Genomic DNA, 22,467 nt, shown 5'->3' on the forward strand with positions numbered 1-22,467 from the left:
ATGAGAACAGCCATTTCTGGGAAACGGACCACTCTGCCAAGTCTGATAAGGGCCCTGCTGTGGCGATCACAAACACGGCCACTGCTAGCAGAAATAATCCATGTTGACATGTTTCGTTTCTTTTCTATGTTTTTCCTTGTTTATTTACTTGCTGAGTCAGTTGAGTATGGGGTGTATTACAGAGAGAAGACTAAAGTAGGGGGAGTGTTACTGACGGGCGTTTAGACAGGGGTGTGTTACGAATGTAGGGTTAACTTAAGTCAGGGGTGTATTACAGGCTGAAGGTTAAAGTATGGGGAGTGTTATGCACAGGGGTTAAGACGGGTTCACTACAGACAGGGCTTAAATAGGGTTTACATGTTACAATCAGGGGGTAAGTAAAGGGTGTCTTACAGACAGTGGGTTCAGAAAAGTCTGAAGTCAGAAAAGTTACGAACGCATGGGGTTAACTGAAGTCAGGAGTGCGTTATAGGCAGGTTTAAATAAAGTCATGGCCAGGGGAAGAGATAGACAGTATCCGGAGTGCTGTTTGCTGCCTGTCGCTGTGGTGTCAGCACTTTCAGTGTGCTGAAACAAACCGCCGCTGAAGCCAGGCTGCCCGCACTTTGGCCTGTCGGTGCGAGGGGCCGTAACAATGTTATCTACAGGCAGCTAAAGGTGTCTGGAGATCATCTCACAGATACCGCCCGCTTGGTCACATTCATCACCGATATGATATTCCTTCCTATGCTTTATCCGTGGAGGTGATGTCACCAGAGAGAGGGAGTCGCTGACACACAGAGAGCAGAGAGTTCCTCCGCCCCCCTGTCGATGTGACTGGGCAGGACCCTCCCGAGTGCGGGCGTTAAACAGACACCTGGCTGTAATGCTATGCCACTGTGCCAACACCTGCACCTTCTCACTGAAAACCGTCTCTCCCTCCGTCACTCACAAAACAAACAGACATACCATTGTTACCCTGGGGCGCTGAGAGAGGCCCCTGAAAAGAGAAAGAGAGAGACAGACAGAGAGAGAAAGAGAGAAACCAGGTGCATCACGGCTTGCTGTTTCGATGCACGGCGCTCCCCTTGCGTGCCACTGGAACTTGACTTCAGGGCGCAGTAATCTTCAATAAACTTCTGTGGAGGCAGACATGGTATAAAAAGATCAGCCCGTGGTCACCGCATTCTAAGTACGTAACGATGAAACAAGCAGGAAAACCTTGTCCTGTGTAGATGAGAAACTTTTTCTCTCTCTTCATTCTAAAAGAGAAACAACTAATTATGCTATAATTACAACAATACAACCACACTGTGCTCCATTTTTGTACGTTTTTTCTTCCTCCTGCAAAGGCGTTCACGCAAAAACGCCCCCTTCCTTGCCACACGCGGTGCATGCACAGGCAGAGCGATGCCCACACCTCGGTCATGTTGGCAGACACTCCCTCTGGACTAGTTTCCGCTTTTTTCCGGACAGCACATCAGCGCTGCTACGGGACAGCGGTGCACCCTGCAGCGCGGCGGCGGGGTTTTTCAGGTCCGCCGGAGTGTATCCGAGAGCCGCAGACGTCGTTTCAGCAACTTGGAGTCTCCGAACGCGTGATTCCTCCTCTCTTGCGTGGGAAATGTGACTGCACGGTCGGCTGGACGCGTGACGGGCCGCGTTTGCGTGCGCAGCCGTTTGGCCATTCATGCTTCTGAGCGCAGCTGATAAAGAAGTGTCGCTCATATTTTACAATCCGTCGGACCACTTCCTGACAGCTCATAAAGCAATCATCGCCGCAGAGAACTGCGCGCTGGAAAGGTAAACTCGACCTCGCTCAGCTTGCTTTTCTGATCTGCTAAATTGTAATGTAACATGGGGAAAAATATGATCTAAAAAATTATCAACAAAGAGTTAGCTTTTCGTTAATTTATCTTCATCTTGTCCGCTCTGCTTTCCAGCTTTTAAACATAACACATTGGAATTTTACACCATCTTTCAAAAACACAAAGGCTTCAGTTTGTCGTTTTAAAAGAATGTTTTTTTTATATGTGTCAGGATGAAATAGACTATAATATCATTGGTGATTAGGCTATAAGAAGAAGTACAGGTGTCTGGACTGCAGTACTCGAATTCAGCTACATCAAAAACATTCTTTGTTTATTCGTGGGAGTTATTTCACTGCGTGCCGTAGTGTGGGATGACTTCGTGTCATCTTTTCTTTCTCGGATGTCGCTTTTGTCGCATTTGTCTTTGTTTGCCGTGGATTGAGCGCGCCGGTGCGACATGATTCTTGACGCCTTGCTTTTGGCCACCGGCGCTTTGTTCTTGAGGGAAAGTGAATGGCATTCAGGTGCCTTCCCTTCCTTAGTTTAACTCCCAACTAGTCTCATAGACAAAATAAAAATATGACTCAAGGTAAAGCAAGTGGAATTTAACCCTGCGGGCTGGCGGAGCTCGGTGTCTCCAGCGCCCTTGTTTCAGTTCTGGCTACATTATGATTAGACCTTTACCTGCAGAAAATTTTACCAACAGCCAATTAGCGAATCCACGACGTGAATAACATAATAGAACTGCGGTGTAGTAACCACGTAATTTTTGTAATAAGGTTTTAAAGATATATAGGCCTATACTGTTAACACAGCCATTTTTTCTTTGAAACAAACAACTGCCCACAGCGTTTAATACAGTTAAAGGCTATTTAACATATACACCATGGCGAAAAAGATGCTGTTTTGTGGACACATAATGACCACAGAATAAAGTGCGAATTAAGATGTTAGTAACATAAATAATTACCTGCTAGTTTAATTACTTTACATTGTTATCTGGGTAGTTTTCACGGTATCACCAAGCCTTTAATTATTATAAAACAATTTTTGGATAATTATTTTCTAGACTGAAGTATGCTGCACACCTACTGAATGGTGCACGGCTGTAACATTGCTTGTGTTTGCAAAGTTGTGCGAGTTCAAATTAAAAGTTTATGTTTTTTATTTTTATTTATTTATTTATTTGTGTGTAGTGGAATATTCCATAGAGATTTGCTCTGTGTTTCTGAAACAGCTAATCACGTCTCCAGTAATCTTTCACGATGTAAAACAGTGTCCTTTTCTTTGCCTACGCAAACGGCAGCTACGATGCGTCTTTTCTGTTTGCTTGGTTTTCCTGTCTGCACCATACTGGTTAGAAGAAGCGAGCACCTGCGTTTCCACAGACTGCGTGCAAAGGGCGCTGCGCAAACACCCCAGTAGCTCAGAAGTTGTTCGGGCTTTAGCACGACTTCCCAGCCGGTTAAATCAGTTCACTCTGCGGTGTCCTGTGGTCCTGACCCCGGAGTAGCAGGGGAAACCCCTGCTCTAGCGCAAAGTACACCAGCAGAAATTATTTTTGGTGTCGGGTACATGTCCCAAAGCATGCTTCAGCCTCTTCAAGACGGAGTCTGCCCTCTGCTTCTCAGAAGAAATACCATGTCAAGCAGAGACCATAATGGCCGTCTTTGCTAATGAGTCACACGTGTTAGTCTGTAAAGTCCCCTCATCTGAGATATGGAAGGCTGCACAATTACAATATTAAGCTACCCAATCAGCTCAACCTCATGTTTGATTTTTCACACTGATGATTTAATGTAGTATCTAGAAACAGAAGGTCTTGGAGAGTTCATCAGTGTGAGGTCGTGTATAAGGAGGTGCGGACATCTGAGACAGAGTGTGAACTGCATGTGGAAGGCTTGGCATCACAAAAAAATTAGCAGCTGAAGTCAGACATGCACATGTGTGTTACTCTGTGTGTGTGTGTGTGTGTGTGTGTGTGCTCGCGCGCATTCATACATGTGTACGTGTCCGGGTGTGTGTGTGTGTGTGTATGTATGTCAGTGTACTATGTGTAGTGCCGCTGTCATTGTAGTTTCATTAGCAGTCCCTGCATGGTGTAACAATTCAACCACAGCCAAATTTCACCCTCTTGAAAAGGCACAGTGTGTTAAGTCTCTTTAAACCTGTAATAAGCAAGTGTGTTAGTGAGAAGGTAAAAAGTTCAGTGTTTAGACTGTGAAAAATGATCTACTTTACTTCACTTTTTTGTAAGGTTGAGGTTACTGATCTAGGACACTTTGTGTGACAAAAGTTCCACTCATCAAAATATTTGTCCTAAACATCATGTCTTTTGCACACAAAAGAAAGCCTGTCCCTTGTATTTCTGATTTCATGTCACAGCCTTAATAAAATTCATGTTTTGAAAAGGAGTGGACGTTTCTCAAGGCTAACCAATTGGCCTTTGCTATGCTATGCTAAGTTTAATCTGCAGACCTTGCTTGACTCGGACACTAATTTGCTACAGTTTTATTAAAAAAAAAAATTTTTTAAAAAGAATGTTTTTCTGCTACTCCGTCTGTGCAAGTGGAGACATGCCAGGCTGAAGGTCAGACTGAGGCAGGATTAGCTCCCCCGCCCCCCCAGCCTCCTGGCCCCGCCATGGGCAGTGCTGAGAAGTGAATGGGGACATTCTTTACCCCGGCACAACTGAGCCGGGACAATAGACTGGGAGCTGCAGGGGAAGTAGAAAGAGGCGTGGCTCCGCCCTTCTCAAATAAAAAAAAGTCTCTCAGGGTGAACTTGTTGTTTCTGGGAAGTAATGCGTTTTTTTTTTTTTTTTTGGTAACCGTAGGTTTGAAGTTCAGCTTTTTTGTGCATTTTGATGTGATTGTGGTGTAGCTGACGGTGGCGAGTACAACCCCCCCCCCCCTCCCCGCCCCCCCCAACCACGCCCCCCTGTTAGCTGCGTCGGCGCCCCCGGTTGCGCCGCGCAGCTGCAGAGCTGTGAAAAGCACACCAGAGCTGCAGAACCGGTCCGCTGGCGCAGACGGAAAGACCAGCAGAAACACGCTGCCTCGGATCATAACACAGGGGCCCGCCGGGTCTGCTCTCGCATGCGATAAACCCTTGCAGAAGCTAATAATAATAATAATAATAATAATAATATAATTTAAAACTTGCATGTATCTGTCTTCATCCTGTCAGATCCATTTAGAATGACCTGTTAAAGAAAAAAAAAAACAACTTAATAACCCACATACACAGAGTTTTGTGAGGACTGAGAGTTTTCCCCAGATTCAGTCCTGTCCTCTACAGAGACTCAGTGAGGGAGGGAAACGTCTCAAATGCCTCCAAGGTGGGGTGAGTAACTCAAACAGTAAAGCGGGGAGTTATCGTGTTTTTATCTAGTACGGCCCTCCCAAGAGGAACACGGCCTCTTGCAGTTTGCCGCTGCGGTCGGGAGAACGCGGGAGAACTTCCTCTTCAGAAGCGCGCGAGCGTGATCCCGAGCAGCTCAGTGGTTAAGGTTACGGCTCTCAGTCCACGCTCAGCTCTACAGCACGGGTTCGATCCCAGCCGTGTCATCAGCCAGTGATGGCTGGGAGCCCAGCAGGCACCTGCAGGATGCAGGGATGACATCAGCAGAGTTTAGCTCCCTGTGCTGCGTCATGGCCGAGGTGTGAGTGCGATGGACGATTTCGTTCTCCATTCCCGCATCAGTGAGGAGGCTGTGCAGTTGTGAGGAACGGAACATATCCAACTGGCTGCATAAAGGGGAACAAGCATTGAAATTAGATATGTAAGCAATTTTGTGTCATTTTTACACTCTCCCGTGGCCCTATGGGTAATGCAGTCCACCGTCCTAATCTGCCAAAGGGACCAGTGACATCAGAATCCAATGCGGTATTCACATTCAGTCCGTAAAGCTAAAGAACCTTTGGACCAGCTTTATGCCAGGTCTGTTCCAAGTTCAGCCATAAAGCCAAGATTAAATGCTTGGTTTTTGCTAGTTTCTGCTAAACTCATCACCGACTGGAATCTGGCTACGTCAGGCTTCTTAAATACTGAATGTGATCTGTTATCACCGCTCACTTTGGCCGTCTGACAGAGCAGCGGTTTACAATCTCTCTGTTGCATATCAGACATAACAGAGTTTGAGGGCATTAATAATTTTGCAGGGCGTTCGAACCCTTTGCCTTGGCAGTTTTTTTTTTGTGCGTGAACTCGTTACATGTTTAGTGTGTTCAGATAGAGGAGCCGACAGGTTATCAGCCGTCTGATCGTGGTGACATTGTTGCAGAAACGTGGTGACCGCACAGCATCTCCCCACATCCTCCAGCACATCCCTTATTCTCATAGTCTCAGAGGACCCTTCAGAGGAGGGTAAAAACAAGGCATGTTTATCTCACTTAATCTCACTTAAACGGCTTCAAAGTGGCTTTATAAATGATTCAGTTGAGCGGAATCTGGTTCGTGAGGCATTTTTAGCTGAGTCACAGTCATTCCAGTATGTGTGTGGAGTCAGTGCACGGCTGGTGAATAATTGCGTTGTGACGTACTCCTCAAAAAGGGTAGAGGAGTTTGAAATTAACTTGGGGGACCTCACAGTGCCTTTCTTTGTGTGTGTGAGTGCGTGTGCATGTGTGTATGTGTGTGTGTGTGTGTGTGTGTGTGTGTCTGCGTGCACATTTGTGTTTGTGTGGATGTGTGTGAGTGTGTGCCACCAGCCACCACTGTGGAGATGCATAGCAGACACTTTGCCCCACTGTCACCCTTGCACCCCCCTTCTAGGCACAGCCCCCTTTCTGCTGAGCCCTCAGGCAGGAGAGAGCAGTAAGGCTGCTAGCCACCCTAACTGACCCCTGCACCTACATATCTCACTGACAGCATGGCTGTGGAGCTGTGGTCAGTGCATTAGTATGTTGTAAGTCTGAAATACGGTTGTGGTAACAGGCTAACAGACAGTGATGTAACAGTTCCACACCTCCCCTTCCTCAGAACTGTGATTCAGTGGTTTTGACAAGCTGATAAATGTCCTAGTATAAATTCTCATATTTTTCATTCTTGCTTCTATTTAAAACTGGTTGGCAACTCACTTTTTCCCACACCTCCACCATCTCTCTCCCTCTCTCTCTCTCTCTCCTGCTAACACACCCCACCATCTCTATCTATCATTTTCTCTCCATTTCACTTCCTTCTTTCTCGACCTCAGTGCGGGCCATACGCAGTCAAATGAGAGGATAAACCCAGTGAGAAAGGGTACAAAATTCCACTCTGACATGCTGGGACACAGCCGCTCCCCCCCCCACCCCACCTACCCTATCAGATTCTGAAACGCTAGCATCTCTGTGCCTCCCTGTGTGTAGGTTTGTGTGTGTTTTCGTTTTAAACAGAAATAACACAGCGTTACTCAGCAGCGAAATTCTCATTTCAAAACCAAAATACTCGTGATCGCAAAATTAGCACCTTTACATGCCATTGTAGGCTGTGTCAGTTTTTCTAAATATAATGGCCAATTAGGCGTATGAGAAATATGTCTTACTGTGTTACAGTGAATAAAACGCAAAAAAGTCAGAGACATCCGCAAAGAGTTTTCACAGAGCTAATATAAGATTAATGATTAAGGAAAGTTAATTATCCATTTTGGAAAGCACCGGTGTGTGCAGAAAGAGATGTCAAATAACTAGTACATTTGCATTTAGTTATCTATTGTGTGGAAGGACACAGCCACTGACCAAAATGCCATTAAAATAATATTTGAGGAGTGGAACAGCAGAAACCAAACACAGAGATGAAGTTCCTTTGAAAAGGGGATGGTGGCATGCACTTTAATTAGCAGTGAATACAGTGTATCATATTACATTAACTTACTGTCATTTAGCAGACATTCTTATCCAGAGCAACTTACATAGGTTAAAATTTTAGCCATTCATACAACTGGATCGTTACTAAGAGAACTGTCGGTTAAGTACCCTGTCCAAGGGTATAACAGCAGTACCCCAGAGGGGAATGGAACCAGCAGCCTTTCGGTTACGAGCCTTTCGGTGATGCGCAGAGCCCTGTAGCAGAGGACAGCCGCTGCAGAACGGAGCTGTTTTCACTCTCCGAGTGCCTGAACTGCGCTGATCGAGACACTGGATGTTAAGGAGGCGTGTTTTTTGTGAAAGGATGAGGCATTTGCACAGGCGGGCTGTGTTTCAGGGAGTCTCTGAGCACTCTAATGTTCTCACTGTGGAATGCTGCAGTTTCGTAAAGAGATGCCCTGCTTCTCTTTATTCTCGCAGAGGTCGGAGGTCAAAGGTCAAAGCCTGACAATGAAGCAGGAAAAATCAAGACACATCCTGAGACTGGCTGTTCTTCTAGCCCTCCTCCGACATGGTGAGATACGGACTCATATAGCAATACTAACCCAAAAGTTAACTGAGTATGTACTGAAACATGGGACAGGGCAACAACAATGGCAAAACCATATCAGATTTTGAGGTCTCAATATCCATAAGCTCAGATGTGAGCTTTTCTGTAAGTAATACTGTATGCCATTTTTGAAACACTGCCACATCTAATGCCACTTTCCAAACAGGAGTGAGTGAAACTGACAGGGACTTCCAGATGTGCGGGACGTGGGCGCACAGCCGACGACCCCGAAATCTCTGGTTTGACATGAAGAAAGGGTGCGGGAACGTGACCATCAGGGCCAACGCGAGCACGCTGTCGATCAACGGGTGCATCATGGGCAGCTGTGAGAACTCCTCCACCATCCCCCTGGGCTCAGCCCAGGGGAACACCACACACTTCTGTGTGTTCTTCAACCCCCTGCTGGACCTGCTGCAGGTGGAGGTTGGCAGGCAGAACCACACTCTCTGCGGGCTCGCGGGCCTTCAGGAGTCCTGCTGTACCGGGCTCTCGCGAGTCGAAAACAAACCAGCCACCGAGGATTATGGGATATGGAATGGAAGCATCAAAGGGGATGTAATGAATGAGAATCGACAGGAAATGTACATGTTCGAGGGTGAAAACAACAAGTGCAGTAAGCAGACGTTTCTTCTTCATTAATAAGAGTAAAATCAATGAAAAAGTAGTCTGATGTTTCATTTTTCCCTTTTATCTGCACATTCATAGCGTATAACGCCACAGCCACTGGTACCAAGCACGGTTGCCTTAGTACAGAATTAATAAGAATTAATACAGAATTAGGAATTCAAACACTTGACTCACGTTGTCCCCCCTTTTTTTTTCGTGTTTTGCAGAAGCTGACCTTTGTAGAGAAGCTGGAGAGAAACCCCAGCGGGTGGACAGGTAAGTCGGGCCCAGAGTGAAGCCCCTCCTCCTCCCAGCTCTGGGTGCGGAGGTCTCCGTTTGCCGTGCGCGCGCTCGATGGTGCGAAATGACACCTAGCAATAACAGGAAGTGATCAGCTGGCTTCGGCAGTCTTCTTTTATATGTAGATGAAAGTGATGCGGTAAGTGCTGTCCAGAGTGAAGCTCTGAGGTTTAGCAACAGGAAGCTGAGCTGCACATGTCAATTTAGAGGATGGGCGTCGACAGGTTCGCGCACGTATGACAAGGGCATCTCGTGAGTTAATGCATGGTGTGTGTGTGTGTGTCTGTGTGTGTGTGTGTGTGTGAGTACTTGTCATGGTGAAGATGCAATGCACCAACACATGTAAATTTGATGCACTATGACAGGGAGGCACAGCAGTTTGGTATCACTACAAAGCTTAATGCAATTCTGTCTCACTGCAGAGTAACTGCTTTATGTTAAAGACAGGAGAAACGGCAAGGTGTTGTCCCTGTACACCCTGCCCTGCAAAACTGATCCAGGATCAGCATACCCAACCCTAATCATAACTCCACATGTTATATGAGGAAAGGCTGAAAGTGATCCAGGATCTGTGGTGTGGTGGTGATCCCTGTCTCTCTGTCCCTGCAGCATAGAGAAGGCGGTGATGAGGTCAGGGAAGATGGGGAGGACTGACCTGCCTTGCGCTCAGGGGTCTGTGATGGAGCTGAAGAAGGGGTCCCGTGGTCTGAATGTCACCTTCACTGTAAGAGAGCAGCTTAAGGTCACGCCCGTCTCCTGCAGGGAGAAACCCGAAACCAGAACTAGGTGGAACCGCAAAGTTACGGTTCCCGAGTTTCTGCTGCCTTTTGGGTGTATTCAGTTTAGCCACCAAAAGTGCTTTTTCCCTTTGCTGAGGGAAACCGGAACGGTTTAAACGCTGGCGGTTTGGGAGAGACTGAGGACAGAGCAAGCTATGGGAGCACATTTGTGTTTTGTTTAATCTCCACGCAAATAAAAGATAAATACTTCCTGTTGCTGGGAACATAAGAACATATATATCTCCAGGATTAACAGCAAACTTCTTTTGCTCTTTGTACCAGTATCTGTTTGCCATTGTGTAAAAAAAATTTGATATTCCACAATCTGCTCTGATTGGCTGAGCAGGATAGTGGGCAGGAACTTTACTTTCAGAGAGATTGTGGAAACAGGAGCAGGAATCCTGTAAGCTTTTCAGCTGGAGGCTGTATTACCGGCTGGTGCCAGTTCCAATAATGAGGCTATATATATAGCTGAGGCTAATTTACAAGTCTGAGACTGAATAAATCAAGTGAAAGCACCGTTCATAAACTCTGTGTGTGTGTTGCACACAGCCGACGAAACGTGGACACCCCAAGATGCCACCATCGGTGCACCTGCCTCCTTCTCTGGTGTCCTCTGAGAAATGGAGTGCCAAGGTGGTGCTGACATACTTCAGCGTGCCCACGCTGTTCCAGGTACCACAGCTGGGCCTCGGGTCCAGCTCTTCTCCCCTGTGGCTGTGGCTGTGTGTGTTTGGTTCGGTGTGTGTGTGAGTCTCACCCTGTGGCTGTGTGTGTTTGGTTCGTTGTGTGTTTGGTTCGGTGTGTGTGAGTCTCACCCTGTGGCTGTGTGTGTTTGGTTCGGTGTGTGTGAGTCTCACCCTGTGGCTGTGTGTGTTTGGTTCGGTGTGTGTTTGGTTCGTTGTGTGTTTGGTTCTGTGTGTGTGAGTCTCACCCTGTGGCTGTGTGTGTTTGGTTCGGTGTGTGTGTGAGTCTCACCCTGTGGCTGTGTGTGTTTGGTTCGGTGTGTGTGAGTCTCACCCTGTGGCTGTGTGTGTTTGGTTCGGTGTGTGTTTGGTTCGGTGTGTGTGTTTGGTTCGGTGTGTGTTTGGTTCGGTGTGTGTGAGTCTCACCCTGTGGCTGTGTGTGTTTGGTTCGGTGTGTGTTTGGTTCGGTGTGTGTGAGTCTCACCCTGTGGCTGTGTGTGTTTGGTTCGGTGTGTGTGAGTCTCACCCTGTGGCTGTGTGTGTTTGGTTCGGTGTGTGTTTGGTTCGGTGTGTGTGAGTCTCACCCTGTGGCTGTGTGTGTTTGGTTCGGTGTGTGTGAGTCTCACCCTGTGGCTGTGTGTGTTGGTTCGGTGTGTGTTTGGTTCGGTGTGTGTGAGTCTCACCCTGTGGCTGTGTGCTCCGCAGAGGAGAGGAGGAGAGGAGAAGAGGAAGGAGCTCATTCTGAAGGAGGTGGTGGGGATCTCAGTGGAGAACGAGGTCATCTCCGGCCTGCCCGAGCCCGTGAAGATCACGTTTCACCACGACACCCTGCCTGTGAGTCAGGGGGTGCTCCCCATGCGCCCATGGGAGGGGGGAGGAGGGAGGGGAACCCCACGAGTCACTCCTCACGGTCTGAGCGTATACACCGGAATGCCCCCCACTGCCATGGGCCGTCCCTCAGAACCAACCTCAACCACCCAAGCTAAACTCACACTGGCACAGCTGCCTACACACTCAAACAGAAATCATTTTATTCCTTCTTCTTCGTTTTCAAATTCATTATTACTCGTTTGATCTGTATCGAGGTCGATTTTCATAGCTTAATGCTCTTTTTTTGGTTTTACAGTGCTTTATTTATGCACCGGGACACTTGCTGAAGCGAGTCATGCTAGCTGAAGTGTGCAATGTCAGTGCAATGCAACCTGCGTGCTCACTAGGGTTCCTGAAAATAAAGTGAGAATGCATTTGAGTATGAACCCCAGGGGAAGGTGTTCAGCAGAGCATGCCGAGCACAGGGCCAGGGCAGTGGGCACCAGAGGCAGAATGAGAAGGGCTTGCTGCATCCCTCCAAAGGCTTTGATCGGGATTTATTTTATTTATTTTCTCACAGGGACCGTTTCATTTCCCTAAATGCCCCTCGGTGTACGGTTCTCCAACAGCTAACGTCCCCACGCTAAACTACTGTCATTTAGCAGATGCTCTTATCCAGAGTGAATGAATTACGGTAACAGTAGCTGGGTATCAGCTGCAGGGCTGAGAGCAAATTTCTCACCTTAGCAGAAACGCAGAGTGAAATTCTCCCCTACAGCGCGTCTCCGACGCCTTTCTCCGCCGTTATCTCACACCACACGGCTTCCTTTTACAGTGTCTGCTGCCGGGCGCAAAAGAAACCACTTCAAAAAGCCAGCATCGCTTCTGGCGTGAAAGGGAAAAGCGAATATGTAAGATCTCAGGGATGAGGCCTGAAGAACGTACTTGGCTCTTATCTTGGCTCTTATCAGCCTGACGCTGAATGAGGAGGAAGAAGTCTGGTTGTTGAAACAGCTCTGTAGTCTGACAGAGATCCCGTGTGATAACCTAGGCTGGGCTTCCTGCAAGCTAACGAAAAATGCAAATTGCATGCAATCATAAAAGGAAGACAGTATTCATTCAATATTAAATGCTCAGTGTGATGTAGGGATAATGTCACCACCTTGTGGCTAAATAGTTTTATTTACATTTAATTTTCAATTTATTTATTTATTTATGTATTTATTTATTTTTTTTTACAGAAAAATGAAACAACTCAATGTGCTTCCTGGGACACAAGGAGAGGTAAAAGATATGCAAATATGAAATTTTCATCTCATTTGTATAATATTTCTAAGAAAGCCATGGAAAAAGTCAGATAAAACTTGATTGTTGATGTTATATGATGAAGTTGTATTAGCATTGCTGCTGGTATTGTCATGCTTTGGTCATTGCTCAGACAAGGAGCTGGGACACAAGCATGCATGCGTTCGGAGTCACAGACGTACATGTCATTTAACATACAGTGAAGTATTTGGACAGTGACAGCTCTTGGGACCTCATATTGAGAGTTCACAGCAACAGCTTCCAAATGCAAATTCCACATTTGGAATCAACTTCAGACCTTTTTACTGCTTAATTGTTAATAAAATAACAAGGGAATAGCCCACACCTGGCCATGAAACAGCTTCTCAGTCAATTGTCCAATTACTTTTGAGCCCCTGAAAATGGGGGGGACCATGTATAAAAATTGCTGTAATTCTTAACGGTTTATATGATATTTTTGTTAAACCCCTTGAATTAAAGCTGAAAGTCTGCACCTCATTCACATCTTGACTGCTTCATTTTAAATCCATTGTGGTGGCATACAGAGCCAAAATCATGAAAATTGTGTCACTGTCCAAATACTTATGGACCTAACTGTACATGTGTGAGTCCCAGGCTGGCAGTGAGAGCTCTGAGTGCAATGATCACTTTAGTTGTCACACACCAGTGCAGACATAGAATTGTTGACTCACTCCAGACCCTGAGGTAGAGTGGAGAGACGAGGGGTGTAAGACAATCCGGAAGTTTCCCAACGAAACCGAGTGCCAATGTGACCATCTCACCTACTTCGCCATCCTGGTGGTGCGTATCGTTGTCCTCTTTGTTATGTTTTAGTGCCCCCTACAGCTGAGACACCTCAATTGCAGCCTGTGTGGATTTACTGCAAATCTGGACACCAACAGCTTTTACATGACATTTACATTTACTCATTTGGCAGACGCTTTTATCCAAAGCGACTTACAAGTGAGGTACAATACAACACCAACAGCTCTCTGTGACTCTGTGTCTCTTTCAGTCAGCAAACACATATTTTTATGTACTCAGTTTCACGATTAGCATATGTATGTCTTGCAGAATCTTTAGAGTCTTCAGTCCAGATGCTATCCATCTATAAACCTTTGTGCTTCCATGTGAACTTCCTTGTTTTTGTGGAGAATGGCAGTGTCTAATCTGAGGTTCGCAGCCTGCAACTCTCTCATTTCAACCTGAGCGTGCTTAAGCCCAGCAGAAACTATGAAAAGCGTTTTATTTTCAGCACCTGTGTCAGCTGCATAACCTCAGCACCTGAGACCTCAGTGAGCGCTCAGGTGAATGGTCTGTCTCTAACGCTGTGCTGACTCTGTCCCTCAGCAACTGAAGCCACGGGTGAAAGTGCCCCACCTGGTGGCCCTGACGTACATCTCGGCTGTGTGCTGTGCCATCTCTGTCTTCAGCTGCATCATCCTCATCTCCGCTCTCACGCGGGCACAGAGGTACGCTGCGGCCCTGCTTCCACCAACGACCTGTGCCTGGATATATTGCACACTGGTTATATTCTACATACTCCTTGCCTGATTATATCCTGCACTGTTCCCTGCCTGGTTATAGTCAACACATTTTCTGCCTGGTTATAGTCCACATACTGTCTACGTGGTTATATTCCACAATGTTCTCTGGCTGGTTATATTCCACACTGTTCTCTGCCTGGTTATATTCCACTTACTGTCTACGTGGTTATATTCCACAATGTTCTCTGGCTGGTTATATTCCACACATCTCTCTGCCTGATTATATTCCACACATTCTCTGCCTGGTTATATTCCACAGTGTGAATATCTGCGAGTCTGAGCGGTGCAGTACAGTGTGTGTGTGTGTGTGTGTGTGTGTGTGAGAGAGAGAGAGAGAGAGAGAGAGGGAGAGAGAGAGTGAGAGAGAGAGAGAAAGGGGACCTGACGCTTGAGTATCTTAGTAGAGATCGCTCACGAGGCATCTCGGGCGTCTCGGGCGCTAAGGGATGCTAACATGGGTGCTTCTGTGACAGGAGGACCGGGCAGGACCAGTCCAGGCCCATCCACCGCAGCCTGGCAGTGGCCCTCTTACTGCTGACCCTGCTCTTCCTCCTGGCCGGGGTGCTGGCCAACCTGGAGAACAAAAGCCTCTGCGTCGCCATGGGGGCCTTGCTGCACTACGCCCTCCTCTGCTCCTTCACCTGGATGGCCATCGAGGTCTTCAACGCCTTCTGGCTCATCTACAGGGTGCTGAAGCCCCTCCCCAAACACTACGCCCTAAACCTGATTGGCTTCGGTAGGTGGAGCCGTCTCACACACACAGAAACAGACACTCACAACATGACGTCTGAATGATACATTCATTTCAGTGAGCTTGCAGATCATGGGCTCCCTCTGGTGGTGGGAAAGAGTATTACACTAGCCCCTAGAGTCACACTACATTATGCATGTGTGTATGTAGTCATCCTGTATTTACAATAAAACTACCAACCATGTGTAATTTTTGTTGAATACAGGTATATATATTCAATATGCAAATAATAATGCCCACAAAGAGGCAGTACAATGGAGAATGCCATGTTTTTCTTATACCTTCCTCATCCAACAAACAGTGTTTGAGAACTATCAAAACACTGTAAAATGCTGGTCTATTTTCCAAGGAATGAACACCATTTTGATTCTTTAAACAATAACTTCACCATGTTTAAAAAAATTGATTCTTGATTTTCCTGAGCCACACTGACATCTACAGCGGATCCAAAACATGCCGCATTAACACACGAGCTGTACGTGAGACACGCACCTGACTCCCCGCCTTTGCTCATCAGTCAGGGTTCGAGGGTTAAAGGTTAAAGGTTATTCGTTGAGTTCGAGGGTTAAAGGTTAAAGGTTAAAGGTTATTCGTTTCCACTCTCAGGCTTGCCCGCTGTCCTCATCATCCTGTTTGGAACCACTTGTGACGTTTACGGCCTGCGAGAGATAGAATCGAATGATGAGATCACCGTTCCCCACAAAATGTGAGTCCTATCTGTGATTAAAGGAAGACTGTGGGGCTTGCACTACCAAATTAATGAGGTTCAGTTTTTCTTTTATCATTTTTTTATTATCATGATTTTAGGATCTGAAGTATTTTAGGTATCTGAATACTCATCAGTTTTATTTTGGCATGATCAAGCATTATGAAATCTCGAATATGAGTCTGTGAGGTACTTTCTCTTTGAAGCCAGCATGCCTTTTTAATGTGGTATTCCCGCAGGTGTTGGATCAAGAACAACACCAGTGGTTCTCTGCTCCACTATGGCACCAACATCAGCTTCCTGGCCTGTTTGGTGTGTGCGGGCGTGGCCATGCTGTGCCTGGTTCTGAAGAAGGTGCAGAACCGGGCTGAGTGGAAGCAGAACCGGGTCGCTTTCCTAAGCCTCTGGGGCCTCAGCTGTCTGTTTGGCTCCACCTGGGGCCTGGCCTTCCTGGATTTCGGCGCCCTCTCTGTGGCTGTCCTGTTCCTCTGCTCCATTCTCAACTCCCTGCAGGGTGAGTACGCGCTCTGTTCAGCTGTCGCCCCCAGCAACCAGCCAGCTAGCGGCCAGCTTCCCTCCGCAGCCACTTCTCAATGTCAAAGGTCAAAGGTCGGAGGTGACAGCCTGGAGTTTCTGCAGAAGTGGAGGGCACGAAGGATGGGTTATATGAGAGAATGAAGTCAAGTGGGGAAAAAAAGACAAAAGTCTTGTGTGTGTGTGTTCCTACGTGTGCGTGTGTGTCTCATACAGGTATGCGATGAGACACTGAACTCACGATACGATATATTTCGCGAAATGGAATTTAGAAGATGAAATTATTTCAAAATGATATTCCCTCAAGAAATAAGGCTGATAAGAAAACAAAAATACAACATGATTGAACAAGAAAGTCTTTTTCTTTCTTCAGATATCAAACCCCTATAAATGTCAATATTCATGATGTACCATCGTTTTTTTGTACTAGGCTATATCATCTTTACAAAATGGGTCCACAATTGGCTGAAGTCTGCTTAGCTAGAGCCTACATAAACTAAAACGAGAGACCAAAACGAAGCAAATTTGATTACATGAAATCGCCAATGAAAGTAGGACCTAGTGTGTCACGATAATTATTGCAACTTCATCTAAATGATGATGACTCGACTGCTCTCTGTGTTAGAGTATATCTTTATACTGCTCTGTTTGTATTACAGATCCTCTCTTCATACTAGTCTGTTGTATTAGAGGGTTTCTCTTGACACCACTGTGTATGTATGTGTTACAAAGGTTTTCCTCCAGCTTCTCTCTGTGTGTTACACAGTCTTCCTTAATGCTGATCTCAGTGTTACAGAGTTTCTCTTCATAATGTGTGTGTGTTACAGTGTCTGTCTCTCTCTTCATGCTGGTGTGTGTGTGTTACAGTGTCTCTCTCTCTTCATGCTGGTGTGTGTGTGTTACAGTGTCTCTCTCTCTCTCTTCGTGCTGGTGTGTGTGTGTGTTACAGTGTCTCTCTTCATGCTGGTGTGTGTGTGTGTTACAGTGTCTCTCTCTCTTCGTGTTGGTGTGTGTGTGTTACAGTGTCTCTCTCTCTTCGTGCTGGTGTGTGTGTGTTACAGTGTCTCTCTCTCTCTTCATGCTGGTGTGTGTGTGTGTGTTACAGAGTGTCTCTCTCTCTTCATGCTAGTGTGTGTGTGTTACAGTGTCTCTCTCTCTTCGTGCTGGTGTGTGTGTGTGTTACAGTGTCTCTCTCTCTTCATGCTGGTGTGTGTGTGTGTGACAGTGTCTCTCTCTCTTCATGCTGGTGTGTGTGTGTTACAGTGTCTCTCTCTCTTCGTGCTGGTGTGTGTGTGTTACAGTGTCTCTCTCTCTTCATGCTGGTGTGTGTGTGTTACAGTGTCTCTCTCTCTTCATGCTGGTGTGTGTGTGTTACAGTGTCTCTCTCTCTCTTCATGCTGGTGTGTGTGTTACAGTGTCTCTCTCTCTTCATGCTGGTGTGTGTGTGTTACAGTGTCTCTCTCTCTTCATGCTGGTGTGTGTGTGTTACAGTGTCTCTCTCTCTCTTCATGCTGGTGTGTGTGTGTTACAGTGTCTCTCTCTCTCTTCATGCTGGTGTGTGTGTGTTACAGAGTGTCTCTCTCTCTTCGTGCTGGTGTGTGTGTGTTACAGAGTGTCTCTCTCTCTTCGTGCTGGTGTGTGTGTTACAGAGTGTCTCTCTCTCTTCGTGCTGGTGTGTGTGTGTTACAGAGTCTCTCTCTCTTCGTGCTGGTGTGTGTGTGTTACAGTGTCTCTCTTCATACCCCTCTGTTTGCAGGTTTCTTCCTCATGTTGCGATTCTACATTCTGAAGAGGATGTGGAAGAAGAGTGCAGTGACTCAGGAAGAAGGCAGCAGCTCAGCCACAACCAAACAGCACATGCTGCAGGAGCCGGAGAAAAGTTAGGGAGCCAATCAGGGATGTCTGAGCACTGTAGGGAGCCAATCAGGGAGGACGGAGCTCCGTACAGACACTGTGTACCTAGGATAAGCTTTTTTTTATTTTAGATACCCTATTGGCCTTTTTTTCTTGGTGAATGTATACTGTATTTTGTTGTGCTTTTATCAGTAATCATACTGTATGTGGCACTTTAGCTTTTTAGCTCACCATGCTACTGAGGGATTACTTACTGAGTGATACTACTGCTGTTTTGTTATTAGGAGGCTTGTTTGAAAGCTCTCTTGAAACTTCTCAATGAGTATCAGTAGAAACAAAGATGTGTTGTTATGTGACACATTGTATCATGTAGTATAAAAAAATGCACATGGATACAGTAGAATAATGTTTTTGTTTAAGTTGCTTTTGTGAAGCTGTATGCTCTTTGTGTGTATATACACATATCTGAAAAGCATTGGTCCCTCTTGGGCCATCACGAGTCTCCTAACGTAGGCCTAACAGAGACGCACCGATCGCCGTTGTTCCGAAACATTCCACGTGGAATGTGTCGTCGTGTTACCGTGTTCTAGAACATCACCTACAGGTGGCAACAGCCTGACGCAGCAAAGCGGTTCCTTTTCCCACAGGTCATTTCAGGCTCTTTTAGATTTAGCCTTTTCGACAGCACTGAAGCGCTGCTTTCTCTAAAGCTTTCTAACCGAACATAAGATGTGGTTTTGAAGCTTTTTTTTTTTTTTGCACTTTCCTTCGTAGCACAGTTTAGGTGTGAAGAAACGGTAAAAATATATTTTTACATGGGCTCTTTTTGTAAAAGTTTTGTATGCCAAGTAACTTTTTCAGCTTAGATATACATGTACATATAACTAAATGAAACTTTATTTGTTATTTGTGTAATCATCATTAAAGTATTTTGGAAAATAATTTATTCCTTTTCAGTGTTCTTTTCATGGGAATTTGAATTTAAAATCAGTGAGCTGCATTTCTGATCAACATCGAGGTGCCCCATTCCCAGATTGCATTGATACGAAACCCCTCACAAAGCATCTGCTGTGCCAAGCAAAGTTTGGGTTTGGCAAGACTTCTTAAATCCGAAGGTACTCTGTGAAGGGGCCTACAGGTGGAGTTGGACCCATGGCGTCCTCGCTCTTCACTGGGGGCTCGGTTTCCTGTAAATCATGCTTCGTTTAGCAGAAATTAGGAGTGAGGCAGGTCCGTTTCAAAAGCGCAGTCACAAGACGATTGCCGCGACTGGGAGGAAAATTACTCAACAGGACTTGGAAGGGGGATCACTTGATTACTACAGCTTCCTTTGTGTGAGAGTGTGTGTGTGTGTGTGTGTGTGTGATAAAGGCTACATAAGTTCACCATAATAAACAGTACAATATAATACTATTACTATATTTATATATTTAAAAATAAAATGTATTCATATTGATTGTATAACAAGATATATATTGATAAGGATGTTTAATATAAATGTTTACATTTAATTTTGTGAATTAATTACATTTTTTATTTAAATTTGATATATGTATTTAATATAAGAGAATATTTGCGGAAGGTTACCACAGAGTAATCACATAAACCTGTGCATTCTTTCTGTATGTATGAAACAACCTGCCCAACAGGCATACATATCATAACACATTGGCTGGCCTGGCCTACCCCCCACACTCACACACACACACTCACACACACATACACATACACATACACACACACACACACACACACACACACACACACACACACACACAGTTGCCAATGTGTTGCAGATTGCGGTTCTGAAATCTGCCCACACACAGCCATAAGTAGGCTTCCAGGCCAGGCAGGCATCAGCCCCCTTATACAGCTGAGCTAGCTGGGATGAGCTAACCCTAACCCTAACCCTAACCCTAACCCCTTATACAGCTGAGCTAGCTGGGATGAGCTAACCCTAACCCTAACCCTAACCCTAACCCCTTATACAGCTGAGCTAGCTGGGATGAGCTAACCCTAACCCTAACCCCTTATACAGCTGAGCTAGCTGGGATGAGCTAACCCTAACTCTAACCCCTTATACAGCTGAGCTAGCTGGGATGAACAGCGTCACCTTGCTTTGCTTTCTGGTGCCCATTCCCCCGGGATGGGAGCACACGCTAAGCTTTCCGGACAGCGCTGTGCACAGCTGTGGTCTCCATGGAGACTGGAGCACCATTCGCCCCGCAAACACACTGTACATGATATGCGTGAAGCCAGGGTTTTCATACTGTGAGAACTGGAGTATGGAATATTCCCCAGCCTACAGACTGAGGGCTCTGAGCTGCACTGAAATGAACTGGAGACCAAGTGACAAATAACTGCTGTGGTGGTGGTGGTGGTGGTGGTGGGGGGGGGGGGGGGGATTCTACAGATGGAGGTGTGTAAGAGGCTATGGTGTTTCAGCATATGCAGGAACACAGGTTTGGTTTTCTGTTGTAGTTACAGTACATCTTCACGCTAGTGGGAGAAATTCACAATTAACACACACATACTGTATGCTGATTGTACACAATGTCATGAAGCCATGTCTTTCACCTACTTTTTCATGCGGATGCACATGCTGGAGAGGGCCACTGGCGGCAGCGGCAGGCTGATGTCACCCTCTGCAATGAAAGAATTGTTCCAATTACAGTAGGACGCATCAAAACGTGTTCCTCAAAATCGGCGGGAGGGGGAAATACCTATTGCTTCACTTCATGTGATGTCATCTAACAGTAACCTCACCTACTACAAACAGCAGTTGTTTTTCCTTAGAACTTCTCTACTCACCGAATCAGTTGTGTTTGCACAACAGTGGTATGAGACACGTCACATACGAGCGCTTGTCTGTGTGCTGCTGTGGCTGGTCCAGGTGTGTGTGTGTGTGTGTGTGTGTGTGTGTGTGTGTGTGTGTGTGTGTGTGAAAATGCGCGTGTCTGTGGTGTAGGACTCGCAAAAAAGTCACAACAAAACAAAAGCACTGAGCATTCAGTTTCATGTGTGACCAAAAAGATTACGCATGTCTGTCAGAAGGACAGATAGGCCCATTGTCTGCTGTAAATGAATCCTTTCTTTTCCTCTCTGACGAAGATTGCAACCATGTCGAAATCCAGGAAGATTTTTCCAAATGGGAGTAGAGTTCCATCCTTAAGAGCACTGGAACTACAAATAGGAGCTGGAGTGTTAAACTACACCAAAGCGACGAACCCTCAGAAAGGGTATATGATATAATATAATATAATATAATATAACATTGTGATTAAATTCACACAGTATACCTCATGTATTTAGTAAATGCTGACATGTTGACAACCAGAAAATGTGTCGCATCCAGAAGCAAACCTTTCTTCGTTTCGTGTTGGAAAGATTATTTTTGGTTACCCCATATAACACATTAACCATTAACCTTTTGAACTGCTGTATCTTTTCCTGTTAGAGAAAGCCGGCATGGAGTGGATTGTTTAGAGGAGAACCGTAACAGCACATGAAGGTCAGGTTCATTGTTTTGTGCACCGGTATCAGTACCAATAAGGCCAGGAATGTGGAATAGGTCATGTGTGAACAGAGAGAACAAAGGTCAAAGATTAAACTGCCTGTCTATCAGCTTGCTGGGCACCCCAGGGCCACCGCCATATCTTACACACACCCATTTGAACTGGATGACATTCACTCAAGTACTTCAGCTCATGTATGTTGCTTGTGAAGGCAGCGCGGGCTTCTTAATCATGTAGGCCTCAATCAAACAACTTTGCTCTCATTTTTCAAATGGTCAGAAGTCAAAAATCTCACTTACGGTCGTCTCTGCCACGGACACCAGGACCACAAAACGCGCTGCAGTAACCTTATGTCAGGTGCTCAGTTAAAGGCATTCAACGTGCATTTCTCACAGGTGATTATTTGTAGTTTTTGTGCGTTTACTACTTTGTGTACTACTGTCTTAATGCGCCACTTTAATAAACGTCTACAAAACAAAATTCAAACACTTCACAGCAAAATCAATACTGTTAAATCAACACCGTAAGTGTAAAAGTGTGACAACATAGACACTTTTCAGAGTTAAATGATAGCACTGGAATTGCTAGTGTTGAATTAACCCTATTGATTTTGCTGAAATCCACAGACAGCACGGCAGAGTGCTCTCCCTGATGTCCATCGCAGCATTTAAACAGCAGAAGGAGCGCCTGCCCTGGTGGCTTTCAGTCTTGTGCTCGTGTCTCTCTGGACGTCCCCAAATTCACCCCCGCCCCCGCCCTGAGATCTCACTTCCCCTGTGAGCGAGGGATGACACAGCGAATACAACGCAAACATCTTCTGTCTGCATGGAAAAGCAGATTCCAGCAGCCAGCGCTAATGTGAAGCTGCCCACCCCTCCCCCACAC

General features: G+C 46.0%; 1 protein-coding gene across 3 annotated transcripts; it reads left to right on the forward strand.

Annotated features, from left to right (window-relative positions):
- The first annotated feature begins 1,515 nt into the window (after positions 1 to 1,515).
- Positions 1,516 to 18,305, forward strand: LOC118787824 (adhesion G-protein coupled receptor G5-like). 3 transcript variants are annotated; one of them, XM_036543523.1, is made up of 14 exons: positions 1,516 to 1,782; positions 7,831 to 8,153; positions 8,356 to 8,802; positions 9,023 to 9,071; positions 9,705 to 9,819; positions 10,427 to 10,549; positions 11,266 to 11,394; positions 12,612 to 12,654; positions 13,373 to 13,476; positions 14,026 to 14,147; positions 14,696 to 14,958; positions 15,580 to 15,679; positions 15,919 to 16,193; positions 17,970 to 18,305. In XM_036543523.1, exons 2-14 carry the CDS (start codon positions 8,012 to 8,014, stop codon positions 18,095 to 18,097), a joined length of 2,040 nt encoding a protein of 679 aa, XP_036399416.1. In that variant the 5' UTR covers positions 1,516 to 1,782; positions 7,831 to 8,011; the 3' UTR covers positions 18,098 to 18,305. The 3 variants fall into 3 exon arrangements, with proteins under 3 accessions (XP_036399416.1, XP_036399415.1, XP_036399417.1); XM_036543522.1 differs by lacking the exon at positions 17,970 to 18,305 and having other exon boundaries at positions 15,919 to 17,044; XM_036543524.1 differs by lacking the exon at positions 17,970 to 18,305 and having other exon boundaries at positions 8,060 to 8,153; positions 15,919 to 17,044.
- The last annotated feature ends 4,162 nt before the right edge of the window (positions 18,306 to 22,467 follow it).

Source organism: Megalops cyprinoides, chromosome 13 (assembly GCF_013368585.1).
Source record: "Megalops cyprinoides isolate fMegCyp1 chromosome 13, fMegCyp1.pri, whole genome shotgun sequence".
Taxonomy (NCBI): Eukaryota; Metazoa; Chordata; class Actinopteri; order Elopiformes; family Megalopidae; genus Megalops; species Megalops cyprinoides.

Bases quoted from the DNA above. Each gene is read 5' to 3' on its own strand.
- LOC118787824 (XM_036543522.1), top strand. From the start codon at position 8,012: ATGCTGCAGTTTCGTAAAGAGATGCCCTGCTTCTCTTTATTCTCGCAG. The intron at 14,959-15,579 runs GTAGGTGGAGCC...TTCCACTCTCAG, and splicing joins CCTAAACCTGATTGGCTTCG to GCTTGCCCGCTGTCCTCATC. The intron at 15,680-15,918 runs GTGAGTCCTATC...GTATTCCCGCAG, and splicing joins ATCACCGTTCCCCACAAAAT to GTGTTGGATCAAGAACAACA.